Source organism: Pieris rapae, chromosome 14 (genome assembly GCF_905147795.1).
Source record: "Pieris rapae chromosome 14, ilPieRapa1.1, whole genome shotgun sequence".
In the NCBI taxonomy this organism is placed as follows: Eukaryota; Metazoa; Arthropoda; class Insecta; order Lepidoptera; family Pieridae; genus Pieris; species Pieris rapae.
Window position 1 is genome coordinate 7,005,394 of NC_059522.1, and position 20,787 is coordinate 7,026,180.

General features: G+C 31.0%; 4 protein-coding genes across 5 annotated transcripts; 2 read left to right on the plus strand and 2 right to left on the minus strand.

The window, feature by feature from the left end:
* The first annotated feature begins 1,228 nt into the window (after positions 1 to 1,228).
* On the plus strand, positions 1,229 to 14,319 carry LOC111001891. The gene is made up of 8 exons (XM_045631121.1): positions 1,229 to 1,588; positions 1,952 to 2,138; positions 2,352 to 2,456; positions 7,642 to 7,776; positions 9,668 to 9,796; positions 10,376 to 10,544; positions 11,374 to 11,516; positions 12,478 to 14,319. Exons 1-8 carry the CDS (start codon positions 1,440 to 1,442, stop codon positions 12,565 to 12,567), a joined length of 1,107 nt encoding a protein of 368 aa, XP_045487077.1. The 5' UTR covers positions 1,229 to 1,439; the 3' UTR covers positions 12,568 to 14,319.
* Positions 14,320 to 14,615: 296 nt separating this feature from the next.
* Positions 14,616 to 15,947, minus strand: LOC111001888. The gene is made up of 3 exons (XM_022271950.2): positions 15,704 to 15,947; positions 15,432 to 15,590; positions 14,616 to 15,231 (listed from the first exon to the last, which is right to left on the minus strand). The coding sequence occupies exons 1-3, from the start codon at positions 15,768 to 15,770 to the stop codon at positions 15,005 to 15,007; spliced, it is 453 nt and encodes a 150-aa protein (XP_022127642.1). The 5' UTR covers positions 15,771 to 15,947; the 3' UTR covers positions 14,616 to 15,004.
* Positions 15,948 to 17,876: 1,929 nt separating this feature from the next.
* LOC111001890 lies at positions 17,877 to 19,222 on the plus strand. 2 transcript variants are annotated; one of them, XM_045631098.1, is made up of 2 exons: positions 17,877 to 18,312; positions 18,633 to 19,222. In XM_045631098.1, the coding sequence occupies exons 1-2, from the start codon at positions 18,027 to 18,029 to the stop codon at positions 18,851 to 18,853; spliced, it is 507 nt and encodes a 168-aa protein (XP_045487054.1). In that variant the 5' UTR covers positions 17,877 to 18,026; the 3' UTR covers positions 18,854 to 19,222. The 2 variants fall into 2 exon arrangements, with proteins under 2 accessions (XP_045487054.1, XP_022127643.2); XM_022271951.2 differs by having other exon boundaries at positions 17,900 to 18,312; positions 18,630 to 19,212.
* Positions 19,223 to 19,325: 103 nt separating this feature from the next.
* Positions 19,326 to 20,413, minus strand: LOC111001886. Its single transcript, XM_022271948.2, has 3 exons — positions 20,151 to 20,413; positions 19,852 to 20,068; positions 19,326 to 19,618 (listed from the first exon to the last, which is right to left on the minus strand). The coding sequence occupies exons 1-3, from the start codon at positions 20,256 to 20,258 to the stop codon at positions 19,500 to 19,502; spliced, it is 444 nt and encodes a 147-aa protein (XP_022127640.2). The 5' UTR covers positions 20,259 to 20,413; the 3' UTR covers positions 19,326 to 19,499.
* Between the last annotated feature and the right edge of the window lie 374 nt (positions 20,414 to 20,787).

The window sequence follows — 20,787 nt, forward strand, 5'->3', positions numbered from 1 at the left end:
TATTTCGTAGCAGCTGTAAAAACCGTTAGCCAGTATTCGAGATACAGAGTAGTGTACAACATCGTTTTTAAAAATACACCTGCAGGCTGAGTTACTCTAAGTGATTTGTGAGAAATTTACTTTATTCAAAGAAAAATTCAAAATTCACCGAAGGTCACTCAGGTATATAAATTATCTTAAAACAGCAATAAATAGGCATCTACAAATATTATTTACAGAAGATTCTACAACTTTTTCAAAATATTGTAGATGTCTTATTAAATATTAACTTTATTAACTTATTTGTTTGTTAATTATAGAAGTATATTTTAATTTGCAATTTTTTCGTTTATCAATGAAGCATGAAATCTTACGTTTTTTGAGTAATTAAAGTGTAAATTTTAATAAATACCTCAAAATTGTACATAATTAAAAGAAAATTTTCGAAATTGAGGTTTTTTCAATTTTTTGCATTTTCTAATAATATTTCCTATAGTAATGTATATTTTTTTTTACACCATCAGAAAGTAGATATTTCAACGAACAAAAAGCCCCCAAACTTTTTGAAAAAAGCTGAAATTTTGACGTCAGAATTTTCGATTGAAAATTAGGGTGCTTTTTTGATATTAAGTTAAAATGAGGCGAAAAAATAAATATTTTTAATCAAATAAATTACAGTATATTTGGGACATAATAAGGTAAGTTTTCACCAAATTTCGTAGAAAAAAAAAACTTTTTAAAAAAGATATAAATAAAAAACCAAAAACTTGGTTTTTTGAATTTTTCACCTAAATTTTGAGGTTATGTGAAAAAATTGTAAATACCAAAGTTGTAGATCTTTTTATGACCTACAACTTTGCCATTTAACTTTTTTCCATAGGACTGGTAGTTTCGCCGTAAATCAAGATAAACCATTTTTCCCCCTTAAAAGTCACCCCCCTCCCACTTCCCGAACTCGGATCGACCGTAATTTATTTTTCCTTTCATTTTGATCATATTCCCCTGCATTTCTAATGGGTTTTATCCTACTGTAATTTTTTTTCGTTTTTTACTATTTTTGAAGGCTTCGGCACTGGTCTAACAAGTAGCAACTGTATTTCACAATTTGCATTTATTATACGCTGTCAAGCAATCGGAATCTATTTAATTATTTATCTGTGGTGTAAGGACACATTGTCAATGTCAAAGGTCTAAGTAATCATTAGTATGGCACAAATAAACTTCAAGCTAACCTTTTGTGTCAAAACTGAATTTTTAAATTATGACTAATTTTACAAAAATATCAAAATGCCATTTGCCGGGATAATGATTTTATTTAAATTATAATAATAGCTAATAATATAAATTCGCGACAGTATAATGTGTTTTTTGGCATTCTGGTATAAGTTTCGACGACGGTTATGCAGCAATTCACATTGTTACAAAGTTAGAAACTAGTTGAGGTTAGTGAAACACGCAAGATGTTGACCTGCCTTATAAACAGCAGTGGTTGCGATGAACGCTTCATTTCGATCCAACCGACGATGTCGGAGGTTGCTAACGGTTCTCCAATAGAACTAGACCAACTTCACGAGATGGACGCATGTTACGAAACATTCGACAAAGATGGGTTCGACTTTTCGTTTTCATGACTAAAAACTTTTGCTAAATGAATTGAATCTAGTTTTATTAATTGATTTTTACGTACACGCTATATTCTTTGAAATATCTGTTTTGAAGTTTTGTAAATATTGTAGGGAAACATTAAACTTCTTTGCATAATCTTAACTTGAAATCTTTGACTTATATTTAGCTGAGCTGTGTGTAGAATAGACCTAACTTTTAACATTTTAAAATCAGAATGGACTGAACGTAAATATTGTTATTCTATAAACAATAAGTGTTACTATATAAAAGCCACAGTTATAGTTTAATATAATAATTACAATAACTACTTTACTGTCAATTTTGTAATTAATGTGAATTTTGATAGGGATGGGAAGTTGAATCTTGATGAGTTCCGCCTGATATGTAAGGCTCTCTTCCGTAATGACAAAGGCCACATCTATCCCTTGAGTGAAGAGAGAGCCAGGCATATTTTCCAAGTATTTGATAAGAATGGAGATGGATACATTGATAAGGAGGAGTTCACATTCTGCTGGAACCATTGGATTAAAGTAGTAAGATTGAAGTTTCAATATATGTAACGACTGGAAGTTATAACATCAATGAAAATGTGGATTTTTCATTTCCATCTTTAAAATCAATATAGAGTTCTTAAATATACAACTTAACTTCATAACTTTCATGGTCATATTTTTATCTTTCCTAGTTTCTTAATAGTTTCTATTTATTCATTTTACTACTCAGTCTGACGAAAGATTTTTCTGCAGATAGTACGACCAGTGAGTGCATTCCTCATTGTAGATGTCCAGAATGACTTCATCTCTGGGACTCTCAACATCAGCAAATGCAATGCCCAGCAAGACGGAAGCGAGGTGAGTTAATTTTCATGTATACAGAATACAGTTAACATGTATACAGAAATTAGTACTTTAGTTTATTTAAAATTTGTTTCCTTTTTTCTGTTACTAAAATACAAATTTTTGTATTAAGGACATTTTAACCGTTCACTTCACAGACACATTTCATCCATTTCACTAAGTTGTTTCTATAAGTATGTAAAAACAATTGTTGTATGCCTGAAATTGTTTTAACATAACCATAGACTTGTATGTTATGGGGTCTCTTATGGGGAAAGCCCTAATTGTGAATTGCATATGTATTATATTCTAAATGGAGTCTAAGATTGTGGTGAAGCTGTCTTAAAAAATTTAAACATGATAGAAATGTCTATAAATGCAAAATAATTTATTCAAATAATTAAGTGAAGTTTCATGCATTAGATTACATTATTAGCATATTTTACTTTTGTCAATATGTTAATATTTTTCTTACAATGAATATTTGGTCAATATTTGTCCAAGATTTTTTGTTGGTTGCTACTCGCACTTTTTACTAAAACTTAATCTTTTTGCGGTTAAAGTTAATGTTAATTTCTGGTTATTATAAAACATTGTTGTTTTCATTACTTATTCGTTATTACGTCATGATTTCGTTTAAAACTATTAAATTTAAAAAAGTTGATAGTCGAGAATCTACGGTTCTTTCCCATAAGTCGTAAATAACGTCAACTGAAATCGAAATGAAATAGAATGATTGTCTCCTGCAAAATGACTCAATATTGTGAACATAGAAATTATCAATCTATTAGTCATTTTCATTTTCACGTTTTAGCTAAACTCCTACAATTCTTATTCTTAAATAGTGTTGCTACATTGTGATTAGTTATAGATAGTTTTGTTGGGTTTATTTTCCATCAAAGTAACATTACACTGATAAAGACGTTCAACAGCTTAAGGTTTTATATCGAAGGTTCATGTCGAAGACCATCTACGGCGGTATTAAAAAACGTACAATGTTGCGTCTATAATATCGATTATCGGATAACTTTTACCGCAGTTTTGCAGGTAATAAATAATATAGGAAACAGAGAAGAAAAATAATATTACTCTAGAGTTGTCGTGTCGGAAGTCAATTTGTCCGATATTTGCATAAGGAATAATTCACCGCACTACCTCAGTACCTAAATTTAGCTGCGTTGTTTGAATCGATGATGTTACCCTTATATAAATGCAATTTGAACCAATTTCCTTACTTGTAGATAAATTATCGCCTATAAATTGTGCAGCTGAATGTGCAAAGTCCGTAGTTATATAATTATGATTTATTTAAAACATTACTTAAGTGTAATAAATGAGAACATATTAATTTTTACGACTAATAAAGCCATTCGTGGCACGTGTTTATTTTAAAGTACAATTGTTACAGTTTGGTACCAATTAGCATAGGTATATAGCTGGTCGGTTACTCTCAATATCGTTCACAGAACATATAAAGGAGGAGGAGGACCTCCTTTATATGTTCTGTGATATCGTCTATGTTCTCTACCTAGCAAAATACAGACACCCTGTAAAAAACCACAACAAGCCTACGGAAGAACGTTATGTTTCCTATCCTCTATCTTCCTAAATCCTATTAATCTACGAAATTATTTTATGAACATTGAAATGTAAATACAAAAGCCCTCATGAATAAGATTTCTATTGTCTGCGAACTAATTATTTTGTCTACGTCTTAGGAATAAATAGGAAATTCCTATATGCAATACGATCTTTGCATGTATTGTGTAACTAAATATTCACTTCGACCTAGGTGCTAAAATAGCAATATATGTGATTCAATATTACTAAAATATATCATAAAATAATTTGTATGTTAATGCAATCTGAATAATAAATATGTATTTTTGTTCAAAAAGCTATGAGCTTAGAGGTTGATTTAGATATGGTACCTTACGATACAAGACAATGAATCTTACGATACAAGCAAAAAACCGGAACCGGAATTAAAACGGAACATAATTTCATCGATAGTTCATAATTGGAATGAATTAATATCGACGCAGTTTACCAATTATATATTAATAAGTTTACCAATATTCTTCATAAGTCAATATAAATTTGGATTCAACCCAAAAAATAATTTCTTTCAATCGGTACCTAGAGTTACCGCCCATAGAATGCAGGTAAACGTCATCATGCAACCTAACTTTGAACCAATTTTCGTTTGAAATTGCGGCTTTTTTTAGAAATTGGCTAAGTGCGAGTTATTTTAAAACTTCTTTAACTATCGTGTTATTTGTTAAAAAAAAATCATGTATATTTTTTTTATTATTGTTCGTTTCCTCTGTTAACATGTTTTAATTGGTTTGCTTTGCTATTTGTTTTGTCTAAATAACTATAAGTCTTGTAGTTTTGGACTTGCGATCTAGTTTTCTTCTCTCACTGTGGTTGCCTGGAGGAGTTTGCTCGAAAGCGACACCGACGCCAGTTGCTCCTCTTTATTTAATTTACTTCTGTATACTTGCAACGAAGTGTTACTTAACAATATAAATATCCAAAATATGTATTTAACGTGGCTACTTAAACTAAGGCTTTTTTTTAAATTATTAATCATACAATCAGTCTTTGCGACTATAAGTAGATACGTTGAGTGCTTCTTGTTACTTAAACTAAGTTGATTTTCTTGAAAAGTGTTGTAACAGTTAGAATCTTTTCCGACAAATCTACAATGTTAAGGGTAAATTGTAAACCTAAACAATATGTCAATCCCTAATATCCGAAAAACTACGAGTAGGTAGTATCAACCATAAGTATGTGATAACGATAGCTAAGCATCAATCGACCAAACAATTGCGTCCTTTGATAAATCCCCACGTAGGGCATACGTATCGACTCGTTTATGGCATATATTAGATATACAGACCTACATATGTACCTACGTTATTGAAATGTAGCTTTCCTTTATAGTTTCACTTGCAGATGAAGTATGTATGTATTTTAAAGATTCAAATTTAAAAATACAGAATCGAAGTGTTACAATAGAAATAATAAATTAAAGTTACATTAATTTACTTACCTATCGAAAAATGAGATATCTATGCCCAGTTCTTTTTCTAAGAGATTAAACCCTTTTTTTGTTTCTATTTTTTAAAACTTTTTAAGCACATACTTTGTTGCCAGAATATAATACGAAAAATATATATACACATTCATTACATTAGTTAACCAATACGATATAAATACAATGCAGATGTTTTCGGTTGGAACAAGTAAGCATAGTTACAAAGGGACAATGTAATCGCGTGATTAATCATTGTTATTTCAACATTGATAAAAATTAATTTCCCAAATTAAACTGTTGAAAGTTGCCGAAAATGATGACAGCGTAGGTGTGAAGTGTTCACGTACCACCCTCAATTAACGTACCAGGTACGACTTAATACCGGCCGATTCCAATCGGTCTACTTATAAAGGTCTATTTTTGGATCACGTCCAGGGTACCACAATTGTGTATGAGGAAAGGTCAGAGCGTATTTCCATTTTTGAAACTCTTAATTAGTTTAATTGAAAATATTTTTCATAATACGTAATGTTATAAAATAAATTAGTGGAAACACAATCTTTTTTTTTATAGAACAGGCGGCAGACGGGCTGGAGGCTCACCTGATGTTAAGTGATACCGCCGCCCATGGACACTCGATGCTAGAGGGCTCGCGAGTGCGTTTTAGGTTTAGGCATCAGATCTATGTATGTTTTCTGATCATTTGTCAATATTAAAGGTTATTGGTAAAAATAATGTGATCAGCTTCCTGATCACCTTATTTTTGTCCTTACCACGTCGTTTTGTTGGATCTATGACAAGCCGGTTTCCTTACGATTTTTTCTCTACCGTTGAAGGAAATGTTAAATGCGCAGATCGAACAAAAATTTTGGTTCGAATCTACGATCTCAAGGATACGCACGCTGAAGCCACTAGGCAAACAGAAATACGTAATGCGTCCTTGATAAGTAATGGGGATTCAAACTAGCCAATTGTAAAATTTGACATTGTGTTTACGCTACAGTGAATGGTGATTGTGTATTGTTACCATTGATTAATTGAAAATAGATGTACTGCACAAGTTTTTTAGTTAAATTATCATGATGACTTGCTATTTTGTTTGTTCCGGTAAAATTTATATGTCGTAGCCTACTGGGTTAATAAGCCATTTAACTCGCGGCCTGAAAGATGTTCAGCCAGTTGATCAAACATCTAGGCATATGACTTGAATCGATGACGTTACATTACTGACCTATCCTGTTCATTTTTATTTAGTTTCACTTTCTGCCACCTACACCTTTTTGACATAGACACTAGGCGTTAGATTTGTTTTGAGGGGAAGAAAAATCAATCACCTGTTAATTTAGTACAGTATTCATTTTGGAAGGTAGGGAATGTCTGTAATAATGTCATTAAATCCAGACTCGGTTCAGTCTATTCCTTAGTTGACTTTACGCTATAACGGAAAGAGACAGAATGATTTTTCAGTTTCATTATAATTCAGCTGCCATAGTGTTAGTAAAACTGACTTAATACCTATTCAGAATGAATATGTTTATTACATGTAACTTCTTTCACGAAACGGATAGTCCAGTAAAGGGTTAAGTAATCGCATTTGAACAAAACAAAGAAAACGCGATTTTTTGTATGGATATGTTCATTGTTCATATAAAACACTTTGTTTGAAGCTGGGTAACACCTGGCTTTAATGGTTTATTATATGAACAGTAACTGACCTGGCAAAAGAACCTGAATCGTTTTGCCATGTATATCATTTATAATAAAAAATAGGGGTTGATCGTGGAGGGTTGAAAATCAAGGGTTGTATGTATTTTTAATGCTGTTGATACAGTTGATAAAAAAATAAAAATTATCTAAAAATTAAAAAAAAAGTATTTATGGGTGGACTACCCTTAACATTTAGCGGGATGAAAAATAGATGCGGTCCGATTCTTAGACATACCCAATATGCACACAAAATTTCATGAAAATCGTACTTAGGTTTAGAACAACACGGTCCCATGTCGCTAACATCAGTACGGTAATCAAAAGAACTATCGAAATTGGGTACAAAAACTAGGTCGATGTTACTTTGTTGCGGCGGGGTTATACATAAATCAATCCCATATGTAGCACTTTTATAGTGTATTAAACCTGCTATATATTTTTTGGTTTCAGGTGGTAGAACCGATAAATGCGTTACTAGAGGCTGTGCCTTTCGACTGTGTTTTTTATTCCCTTGACTGGCATCCACCGGATCACGTCTCCTTTATTGACAATGTACATATGCGGGAGTTGGATCCTTCGAGTCCTGTAAGTACATACTTTTCAAAGTATATGAAAAAAATATTGGAATACTTCATACATCGAGACACTATTGATACTTTTTTATGCTGTGAAAAGCATTGGTTACATTGTCATTATGATGACTCAGCATTCAGTATCGAATATCAAATATAAACAGTTAATTGTGTAAAGGATAACTACAAATGTATTATTTATAGGATGTGTAATTTAGCTAATAAATTTCACCATGAAATTATTATTATTGTTATTGTTGTAATGCAACGGGCATATCTTTTTTAGATAAAAATACATAAATCAGTGGCGTTACAAACTCTTTAGGTCTTGGCCTCAGATTTCTGAATCTGTTTCATGATTTTTTTTTTAAATCTAATAGGCAAGTAGGTGATCAGCCTCCAATGCCTGACATACGTCGTCGACTTTTTGGGTCTAAGACAAGTCGGTTTCCTCACGATGTTTTCCTTCACCGTTCGAGCAAATGTTAAATTCGTACATAGAAAGAAAGTCCATTGGTGCACAGCCGACGATCGAACCTACGACCTCTGGTATGAGAGTCGCACGCTGAAGCCACTATGCCAAAACTTCTCTTTTTGCATCTTTTTAGATAAATTACTTTATATTAAAAGATGCAGAAATTTACAAAATTCGTAAACTATAAACATTTTAAAAATGTACTTGTATATCAGGACAAATTAATTTCGGTAATTGGAACGAACATATAAATGCATAATAATTTTGATAAGTGTTACATACAACGTTTGACATTATATATATCGAATAATACGAATATAAAATACATCATAGATATGAAAATTAGACTTTTTTTAATTTTGAAATTTACAACTGCAAAATGTATATTATAAGAATCCAATAAGAAGAAATTTAATCGCAATTAATCACTTTATCGGTTACTCTTAAAAAAATTAAATACACCGTATAGTAGATATAGTACGGGACCTAGCAACGATTGAAAAGTAAAAATTTTAGGTCAGTTGAATTTGAGATATGTCGACCTTCTTGCACTCTCAGTTAGAGTCTTATCTGGCATCCTACCTGTCCAGGTAATAATCCTGGATTTTAAAAACATTTTAAAAAGCGTAATTTTTAATTTTATTGTTTTAAATAAGTCTACTGACATAATTTTTTTATTGCCAGTTTTTTTAATAAAACTGTCAAAGTATGTAAAGCTTTATACCATGTTATTTAAAGATAACAAAAACTAAAAATTAATTTGCCAGACATTAATTCGATTTTTAAGTCTTGAATTAAAATGTTTTTTGTTAACAGTTTTCCCTACATCATAAGCCTAGAACATATCCGTACTTATAACATCTATTTTACCAATATATTTATTACTAGCGACCCGCCCCGGCTTCGCACGGGTGCAATGCTGATACTAAATACACTACAGAAAATCTGTGAACGTTGTATATAAAAATGTGGGTTATCCATAAGAGATAGACATATACCATCACGGACTTTTCTGTAAACCTTTTCAATGTGTACAATACTTAGTGCATTATTTTGATAAAACTCGTAGGGTTCAGCCTGCGTTTGCAATGTAAGTGGAAAAAATGTAATTATTTACAACATCACATTAGAAATTTCAAAAATAACAGTACTTCTCCACTATTTAATGGATGTTATTATACATATAAACCTTCCTCTTGAATCACTCTATCTATTAAAAAAAACCGCATCAAAATCCGTTGCGTAGTTTCAAAGATTTAAGCATACAAAGGGACATAGGGACAGAGAGGACTTTGTTTTATACTATGTAGTAATAATGTTTCCAGCTCAATACGACGTATACGAATACTTCGACGCAGCGATCAAAGAGATCGTGATGAGATTTCTACAAACTTTTGCCTTTTCATTAGTTGATGCCGGTTTGTTGTAGGTTTCAGCTGATAAGGCACAGGCCTACGATACAGTCGTGTTTGCCGGCCCTCCTCCAATGAGACAGCGTCTATGGCCACGGCACTGTGTACAGGACTCATGGGGCGCAGAACTTCATAAGGATCTCAAGGTTAGCAAACGTGATTAAGGAGTTTCGATACAGAAATACTTGATAGTGGATTGACATGTTGATGTGTCAATAGATTTTATTACGAAAGGTCATTAAAGATCAGATAACCTTAAATTTGATTAAAATTTAATTAAATCTGTTAAAAAATTATCAAAGCAAACAGGAACTTGAATAATCCTATGAACACTTCAATAGATATGGAATTTGTGAAGTTTCCCTAATATTTAGTTTTAAATTAATTAAATACGATACACTACGAACAATTTAGTAAAAAAATTTGATTGGAACTAATAATGTTCTGAAACTTCCTTTTTTTATGATATCCGTTGCCAACTCCGTATATACTTAATTTTGGTTTCGGGGCCTATAACTAGTCTTACTACTTATCCTTAATAGACCGTCAACGCACTTGTGAACCCCCGAGCAGTATTTATCAGTATGTATCACAATTTCTACGGGATTTGTGTTAGGTCAATTGATTTTATCGAATTTAATTGTTTTATTTGTTAAGTTTTTCAAATGACTCTTTGACAGTTTTAATATAAAAAACAAATAACGTTAATATTTGTTTTCGCTCAGGTAGTAGACAGCGCGATAAAAGTGTACAAGGGTACAAATCCGGATGTGGACTCGTATTCAGTGTTTTGGGATAACAAAAAGCTCACCGAAACAAGTCTTAGCACTCAGCTGCGCATGCGCGCCGTCACTGATATTTACATCTGTGGCATCGCGTACGATGTTTGTGTCGGTATGTTTATCAATCTTTATGATATATAATTTATGTGCTCAATATAAGCTAGCCAGTTCTAGGGAAAGAAATTTCAAGTTCTCTAATATTGACTTTCAACTGATAGTTTTGTGGAGGAAGGAGTATGTTCTTTTCCTCGTATCGTATCGTATATATATATTTCGGGGTATATCGCAGTCATTTTTAAGCGCAGATTGTGTCGCTGTTAACTGTGAATTTTTAACCTCAATTATAATTTTTTCAAGCGATTATTTGTTTTTTTTTAAATTATTCCCTTTACTTGTACCAAAATTCCCCAGTTATATATGCCAGTTTAATCTTGGAAGAGAAGGAATATTAAAAAAAAACACGGTCAAATACAGTATAGCTGTCTGCAGTTCCATTGTTTATTACGATGCGAAAGCGTCAGAAATGAGTTTGTGTTTACATTTTTGGCTCTATTTTGACATTCGAGATTATGTTGTGGAGCCCTCCAGTGTTTCATTAAAAAATCTATTTTATAGCATTAAAATTTAAAATTACATTAAAGCTTGCTTGATGTTCAATAACGGTCTTAGCCTATAATAAGCTTAGATTATAATTTTCCGTGTCTTTATTCGCGTTTTAGGATCCAGTCTTTTGTATTCCATTTTTTTTTAACATATGATGAAAATTTAATTATTTTAATATGAAAATTCCTTTGTTCAAGTTTGAAGTTATAGAGTTTACGTAAAATCAGTGTATTAAAGTGAATGAAGTCATCATTGGAGTGTTTAATTTCTTACCCTTAATCAACTAGCTTTTACAATATTCTAATAATACTGAGATAGTAAATATATTTTATTTTCAGGCGCAACAATAGCAGACGCACTCGCTATAGGCTACCGTTCAGTGTTGATAGAAGACGCCTGCCGCGGCGTGGATTTGGCTGACATGCAACGTACTAAGAGTACCATAATTAATAATAATGGACTTATAATTAACTCGGAAGATGTATGTATGAAATCTGCATGTTCATGTTCTTTCATTTGATATTTTCTCGAACGGTGAAGGAAAACATCGTGAGGAAACTGACTGTCTTAGATCTAAAAAGTCGACGGCGTATGTCAGGCACAGGTGGCCGACGTCCGACTTGCCTATAAGATTGACAAATGATCATAAAATATATACAGAAATCTGAGGGCTGGACTTAAAACGGTAGCGCCATAGATTTATTTCTTATTTTATATTGGTTCTAATGAGCTAAATTTAGCTCACATTCAAATATTAGGGTCAGTGTTAAGATTTCAGTCTAGTATTAACAACATTGGAAGTGCTTTTTTTTGTTACTTTTTTTTAAATGTAAACTGTTTTGTTTAAAAACACAGTAGCCATTGTAATTTTTTTTTAGAGCAAAAGTGAAACTGATAATGAATATATGAATATGTATGTATATATATAAATATATGTATTGGTTTATTTGAACAGGTATCAGTTAAGTTTTTATCTAAATATGACTATACGCCAATACTTTATTATTTTATTACATATAATCATGGTATAAAAATGAAAAGTTTACAAAATAATGATGATAATGCTATATTAATCTGGTGGCGGTAGATAGGATGACTTTCTAACGTGTAAATATCGGCCATTAGTGTTCGTGTGGTCTTTATTAGGAAAAACCCAAAAATCACACAAAAAATCATACAAATTTCATATACTTAGCACGCATGCGTCTAATGATTTTAGCAATACCTTGATTTTTAAAACACTTGGCGCCGAAATCCAGATTACTGTATTATGTACAATTTTGTGATCATTTTTTTAATTGGCAAGTAGGTTTGTGCCTGTTATATGCCGTCGATAATAAATTCTTAATATCTTCCTATGAATGTCTTCTTTCAGCGTATATACGGTCAAGGCCGAAACTCAACTAATCGCCACTTTATATTTTTTATTGTTATCTTTAAAGGTCCTAGCAATGGTGGAAGGCCGTGATCGAAGGCCTGAATTGGGATATAAACTTGCCATGGAACTGAAGAATGCTATGGAAGAAGAATAATGCACTTTATCTTAAATATTTTACGTTTATAGTCACCAGTTTTGCTTCTATTAGTCAATTAGGTATGGTGCAATACACATCACTAATGCCTTTTTTTATTTTATTTAATATTAGTCTAGGTTCTGATGAAATATTGACTAGCTTTTGCGGCTTTAGTTGTAAGTTGATGCTTTATTTATATTTATATGTAAGATACACTTACCACTTTAGGTTTAAACAAACAAAAATAAGTTTGCGAACATAAAATGTAACAAACCAATTTGTCTCATCTCGAAACCGCGTCACGTGAATAATAATTAAAAAATAAGTTTAAATCAATATTAAGACACCAAAATATTTTTTCTGAAAAACAGTTAGAAATCATTGAGTTAATGATTTTAGTGCAAAAAAACTATAGAGAACCGTTGACAATTATTGATACCGTCTGACAAGTTGTAAACAAAGAAACTGGACAGACTGTCTCAACGATCCACTAAATAGTATTGGTTATTCAGACTTTTTGTCTATGAGCATTTGGTGCCTTGGCTGGCGATATGGTTTTGGTAGGCACTAGAACTATACCGGTGTCATTTAGGTTACTTTTTTTCTCATTAGTATAAATAAAAATGTCTCATTGGATACTAAAAAGAGATAATTTCATGAAATAGGGGAAATTCTATTTATATTTTGCTTGTAATATATATACCAGTAAATATGAAATTCTAAAAGGCCCTCTCTTGTAAGCAATTGTTACAGTGATATTCTTAAATTAAATAACAATAAGTTAAAAGTTCATTTCTTATACCTATTTTTTATCAGTGCCTCAAAAGTATTAGACATTCTAAAGGAGGCTAGTTTTTAATCCCATTACAAAATGGCACTTAAAGGATGCAACTCAACTTCAATTCTTTCATGTTACAAGTATTTTTATACATTTGGGTAGTGAGAATGTACAACAAAGGACAGAGAAACGGGTCTTATTTCTTCATAAAATGTTTCTAATTATTTTCATTTTAGAAGTACCGTAAGTTATCATAAAGAGGGATTGAACACTATTAAAACCATGACAATGATAATTTAAGTGTTAATCAGTGTAATCAAATAATTGGTTATAGAATTAATGTTTAATAACTGCTTAATTTTGTCTGATTATCAAACGATTAATAGACACACAATCAACATTTTGACATTGACAATCAAAATATATATGTAGTAGTCACAAGTAGTGCTTTACTAGAATAATTAGTTAAAATGCGTGTTATTTATTTTTAAAAAAGGGTTTTTTTTTCTTATTTGTCAATGATATTATTTTTTTGTTTTATTAGGTGTAAGTAATTTATTCAACTTAACATTATTTAATCCTTTACCATAGTACAAAATGTTTAGTATTGTAATGCAGTTAGTGTCTTGTATGTGGGCTTAGTGTAGAAAAGTAGTAGAATATTGACCTTCATTCCAAGTATAGAAATCTTATTTTTCATAGTCTAGTAAAATATACTACTTAATATCTACATGTAGTGCTAATCTACTTAATGCTGTACTTATACTACACTTCTACTTATGTCTTTTATTTTAAAATTAATTGTTTCTCAATGAGTATCTCAGTCTGGAAGTGAAAAACTGATTGGCTTTAATATGTTAGAAATTAGTCATTCCTTTTAGCTGTAATGTAACAGTTAGTGAGAACAGATTCCTATGTACACCTATAAAATATTTTATTTTTGTGTAGTTTAAACTTGTTAGATAATACATAATAATATATAAAACATACTGTTTATTTTATTTCAAAAAAACACTGGCAAAAAAGTCAAAAATAACATCATTTCACTGCCCCCTTCAATACTTTATTTTATATTACTTGGCTACTTGGCTTCATAATTTAAAAATGATAACTTTAATTTATTCATACAAAGAGTTTATGTATTTGGGTCCAGGTCATGAAAGTAAATAGAATATAAAAATTACATCTGATTTTAAATTTATTTTATTAAATCCCATCCTATTAAAAAAACTAATTTATCTACTTAATAAATTAAATCACAACATGATAATTTCACAATAAAAAAATGTATTTACAATACATTCTGTTTTATGAAAATTATTAAATAAAAATTTAACAGTGCTACACCTGTTTCCTTTTATATACAAATTAGACTTCATCAGACTTTTCTATCATTTTATTTTTAGAGGCAACTTTGTGTGCAGTTCTGTCAGATTTCTGAGCCAGACAAGTCTTATAAAGTTTTAAGTCAAATCATATTGTTAACACATAAAATTTGGACTAAACATAATCTACACAATAGGTCCATACTCATCTAAAAATATCATAAGTTACTATGATCTCATTTAAAATTACAATAATTTTTATAATAATAACTAAATAATTTATAGAAACACAACCCATAATTGAATCTTGAAAATAAAGCTCATGTCATAACAACCTTATAACTACCTCAAATTAAGATACTGTTATGCTAGATATTACTTCCTTTCCCAGTTTGTGAGCAATAAAATCTAAAAGAGTGAAAACCAGTTCTCTCCGACTTGATGTACAGGCCATTAGTATTGCAATACCTCGTTCATAGTCAACAGGATCTAGTCTCCGCAAGTAGTTGAACACAATATATACAAGCTCTTTCAGCTGTTCTTTAACTCTTGACCAAATTTCATGCAAGTGCACAACAGCTGAAACGAAAACAGTTATGTTTAAAGAATTATAAAAAAATATTTACATATTATTATTATAGCAGGTATTGTATTGTAGCCAAAAGCAGCAAATGCATAATTATTGCATACTTTGCAGTAAGTGCTTCTCCATGGAACACAAAAACAATTCTCACAATAACTAACATTTCAGGACATAGGTAATAAAAGTATTTATTTACTTGAGGCTCCAACACCTGCTGCACCCCCTATACCAACTCCCAGAGCTGCTCCCATCTTGCCTCCTGCATAACCACCAATCACACCACCTGCCAAGGCCATTACTCCAGCTAAGAGGGCTGTCTCACCATCCCATACTATTCTGATATCAAATGCATCAGCTGTTGAACAAAAACATTATTTTTAATTTAGTTTGTTTATCAATAATCAATCTAGTTATTTAAAATAAATAAATAAAAAGTGAAAAACAAATTATGAATAATATTATACTTGCCAAGGTCTAATATAACTCTTTCAATTACATTTTGATTAAAACTAACTTCGGTTCTTACGGGATCCATTCCTATTCAATTTAGACTGCAAATCCTTTTATTTTATATTGATTGTACTGTGTAGTTTAAATTACCGCTAAGGCTATCTATAAATAATAATCTAAATATTTCGCTTTGGTCAAATTATTCGACTCGAATAACATTTTACATTGTTTAAAAATAAATTATTGCGTATTATTGACATCCACAGAGAATATCAGTATATAGACATCGCTGTATGCAAAATGTAAATTTAAAAATTCAAAATCTATTACTTTTTGAAGTTGGAAGTTAAACTGCACTTGTGCTGCTAGATCAGACGATTTCCCCCTAGATTTAGAGATATTCCAACCCAGTTAGGGGCATAATAGGGGAAAAAAGAATACTTGGGGTTTTTTTTAGAGAAAATTTCAAAAACACACCAAATACAGTTTTTAATATTGTATATCACGTTTCTAATTTTAGAACTAAATTGAATTACGAACACAACGTAATAATGTTATCCGTGTGGCTAACTTTATTATGTATATATTCGTTTAAGCTTAATAAGAATAATGTTTTTTAGAATCGCGCCATGGCCCATGCCACCATCTGCTTGGAAAGAGCATTCTAGAGGATTTCTGGGGGATATCAAAGTAGTCTAGTACGTCGTAAAGACCATCTCGTAACACTGGACTGCGCGCTATCTCGTTCGCTAATCAAGTTTATGAATCCGTTAACGCCAAATGTGACTCGAAATACATTCTGAAAGCCGATACATTTATCGTATATGTCGCAAAAATGTTACAAGAATGTCTAGACGTATGTTTGAAAATGAAAATTAATGTCCGAGTTCGGAGATTAATTTTCATAAGACGTATTTTTATATTACGTTTTCAAGCCCAGACTAAAGTCTATCACTATGTCTTAAAAGGCGTTTATAAGAAATAATAATTGATATTTTATTTGATTTGTGTGTGAATTTATTTGACTTATATTCCTATATCCTCTAGGTAAGGTAGAGGGCCACAATGCCTCACTATCACCAACAATTTTCGAGATCAATACCAATACAACAATTAGTAATCACTAAACTCGTATGACAAATCTCGCACTCAAAACGGTTCAAACCGATTTGTACGATACTTGTATATGAATATAGAAAAAATTGCGTAAATGCGTAAACACAATCTCGTCATACCAGATTATGTTTACACTAGTCGAGTTTCTAGTAAGTAAGATTCTTCTTACTAAAATCTCATGCGTTTTATATTTATTTATAATTAAATACCTAAATCTTACATAGATATCACCACTTAAATGAACCTGTCAAATTGGGGAATTTTTGTCAGCAAAAGTCACCTCGGATAATTGCATATTTAAATAATGATCAGGAATAAAATGAAGCAATAATTATCAAGCTTCAGCAAAAATTATTACCAAACTTTATTCACCAGTAAATTATTGAGTTTCCAAAAACTCAAAAAATTATAAACTATTCACCCTTTTTGTCAAACATTTATCAAAAATTAGTAGGTACAATTAATTATATAGTTTAATTTTTGTAATGAGTGTACCTATTGTTTAGAAACTAGTTTAGAATAAATGTTATAAGTTTAGAAATTTTACCGTGTAGGTTTAGTATACTGTAATCAGTTCTTATGTTATTAATTTTCCATAAGTTATGTTTTTTTTAAATCAAAGAATCACTTTTATTAGTCTTTTATTTCCAAAATATTTTCGTCCACCGTTGTTGGTCCTTGTAGACCTGTAGGGTATCAAAATGCAGAGGTCAGAAGGGGCAGCAAAATTTGATTAGCCTACTGTCGGCAAATGTGTTAATCCGCCACTGCTTCGATTTATTTATAACTAAAACCACTTTATTTTTAGAGAAATATCGGTTCGATCTATCCTTCTAATAAAGATCATAACCATCCAAACCCAATAACCTATCTCAATCGATTTTAACCATCTGAGATAGACATCTTAATAAAAGTTACATACATTTAAAGTTGAAACCTGGACTACGAAGAAGGTATTTAAATACAATTTATAAATAAATACTTGCCTATTAAAAATTGTGAAAAACCTCATAATACTTTTTACAAAATATTATTCATATAAAACAAGAAAACCGTTACAAAATGAGGGTAAGCTGTTTTATTTTGAATATATTTTCGAGAAATGACGGTAGTAATAAATTTCTGGAACTAATTTAACCTATTAGTGCTTCATTCGGCGACTTGACTTCAGCAAGGCACGTTACTTGTTACCTCTCCTTGAACCACTACTTTTAAAATAAGAACAATGTCTGACTTTGAGTCTTCCGATTCGGAGTATGAAACTGACCTAGATGTTTATTCGAGTGGTCCAGGATTACCGTTTAATCCGAGTATGATCGAAGACCTTATTCTGTCGATCACAGATAAGTTTAATTTTCGTGTGGTGATGAGCGATAGAAGAGTGAAGACCGCCGTGCTGGTGACCACTGGTTTATCAGTCGCTGGAGCGTTAATTGGAAAATATTATGGTGGGAAGACAGGAGCTGTTGTTGGGGGAGCCGTCGGTGGAGTGTGCGGTCTTGGAGTTGTCGGTATGTGGTAAAATTAAAATCTTTAAAGTTGTACTTTTATAAATTAATACAAAATTATTTTAAATGTACTTATCATCATGAAAATGGTACATACAAAACCGATCCGATGCGCGTACCGTTTAAGACAATACAATTTTCATTTTATGAAACAAACTTGCTGTGCCACACGTTATTTATGTGAACAGTCGTTAGTTGTTCCCTGTCATGAGCGCTTTTAACCAAACCCTTCTGCATATAATACTCACAAATTAAGACTAAACATTGACTTTCTAGAAAGTTCAGTTAACACTCTTATTTAAAATGCTTTTGTTTTACAGCAGTCACCATGAGAGAAATCTGGCACGAGATAAAGGGGAAACTTCCTGAACTTTATGAAATAGTCTATGACTACCTAGCTGGTTTAGGTTTTGATGATTACCATAGAGCAATAAAGTTTGTTTTTCAACATAGTGGTGCTACTACTCAATTAGGTATGCTCATATTGCAGATCACTACTGATACTTTAGGTAAAAAGATTCTTTCTAGTTTAACAGCTGCTTAGTTTTACATATTTATTTTGATAATTGACATTCATGAATTTTGAGTTAATGTTAGTTGATATATCGAGTTAATGTTAGTTAATATATTAAGGTTGTTAATGCTTCTATAGTATAAAAGAAATGAATTGTTTGCTGTTGAATTGTTGCTATTATATTAAGATAAGTGGTCTCTAACATAGGTAATTTTTTTAACATGTGTGACCTGACAAAAAAATTAGAATAGGTATTTTTATGCAATTAAATATTTTCAATTTATTGATTGGCTTTAATGTTTTACTGTTGAATATTTCTAGATATCTGTCTTATCTTCTTTCTGTTATTTACTGACAAATTTTTATTTTCTGTGATAATTATTTCTATATTCATTAATCATTGTATCAGTTTTTATAATAATTAAGATTTAAATTAAATTGTAATAGAGTTAAGATTATTAAATATACATTAAATATTATATTAAAATAAAATGTGTTTTAATATGTGAAATTTTCGTTTTATTTCTTCATTCTAATTTAACATTATATACCACCTATATTGCAAACATATCTTTAAGCTTATATACATGTGTTGATGCACACTGTTTATACTTCTTCCTATACATCTTCCTTTCACTTTATTATGAATATTTCTTAATTCATGGTTAAAAATCATTCATCCCAGTATTGTTTCATCAGCTTTTTCTAGTTCAGTATTTATTATTGTATTCATATTTTCTATCAAGAAATCAAGGTCTTCCTCTTCTTCCATATCCTCCTCTTCAGACATTGGCCCTAAAAGGACATATAAACTTGTGATTAGAATATCTAACCTTATAATTTATAGACTAAACTAATAAACTATAAAAGTTTTAATTTGAACAAAATTAGTTTTAAATTTTTACTAGGGTTGGCTGAATAAAACCCGAAATTGATGCTTCTGACGGCCCACATAGATCCCTAACATAATATATCATGTTTAATTATTATTGGTCTGACTAAGGAAAGAGCTAATTAGCAAGTCTTACCAAATATTGAATTTGAACATGTTAAATTAAGTTTTTCTTCATTACAAGTAGTTGTCATGTGTTCCTCACATACAATCATATCCTCACTGTTTGATTTTTTATAATTTTTCATTATGTCAATTAATGATGCGGAAGGCTCATGTGTCGAGGATTTGTTAAGCTTTTGTGATCCTTGAGTTCGCTGCATTTTTATACTTTCTAAACTCAATCTTTCAATCTGGAATGAAAACAGACAGTAACTGTGTAAATTAAACATGAAAGTAAGTTCTTACATTTTTATTACGCATTTAATAAAGTACCTGGAGGGAGTTTCTTTCCCTTTTAACTAATTGTAGCGCTTTTATAATCCATCTCTCTTCTGATAAAAGTTGAGTTTCTTGGGCGATTTGCCACTGTAATTTGGACATTATTAATTGATTGTTAACTTCAAAAAGTTTTCTTATGTTTTCCAATTTTAAACGTTTGGTATCATATTAAACAATACATACAGTCATGTTTGTTTTTGTTCTAGAATCTAGTGTTCCTATTCAAGGAAGTCCATCAAAAAAATATGGTTTAAAAAATTGTCATACCATTTTTTCTGAAATGAAGTTTGACATTTTTGACAGCGTTCAACTTTCAAGACGAGATTGCGACTAGAGAAATTAGAACATTTCTAGTTGAGTCTTCATATTGTGTGTAATGTGCAACAGTGCACACAAAAATATAATTTAAAATTACTGTAAATTGTAAATAACAGTCACATAACATTAGTATAGCATATTATATCGGCCAAAGTCTAGCCATAGGTTATATTAAAAACTCACAGTCCACCATATTACGTCGACTTTCTACATACACCACTGATACTATAGCATATTGACTCAGCCCCCTGTAAGCTTAGCCATATTATATTGCTTAGAATTGTTCAAGTATCATACTTTTATGCTTTCTTGA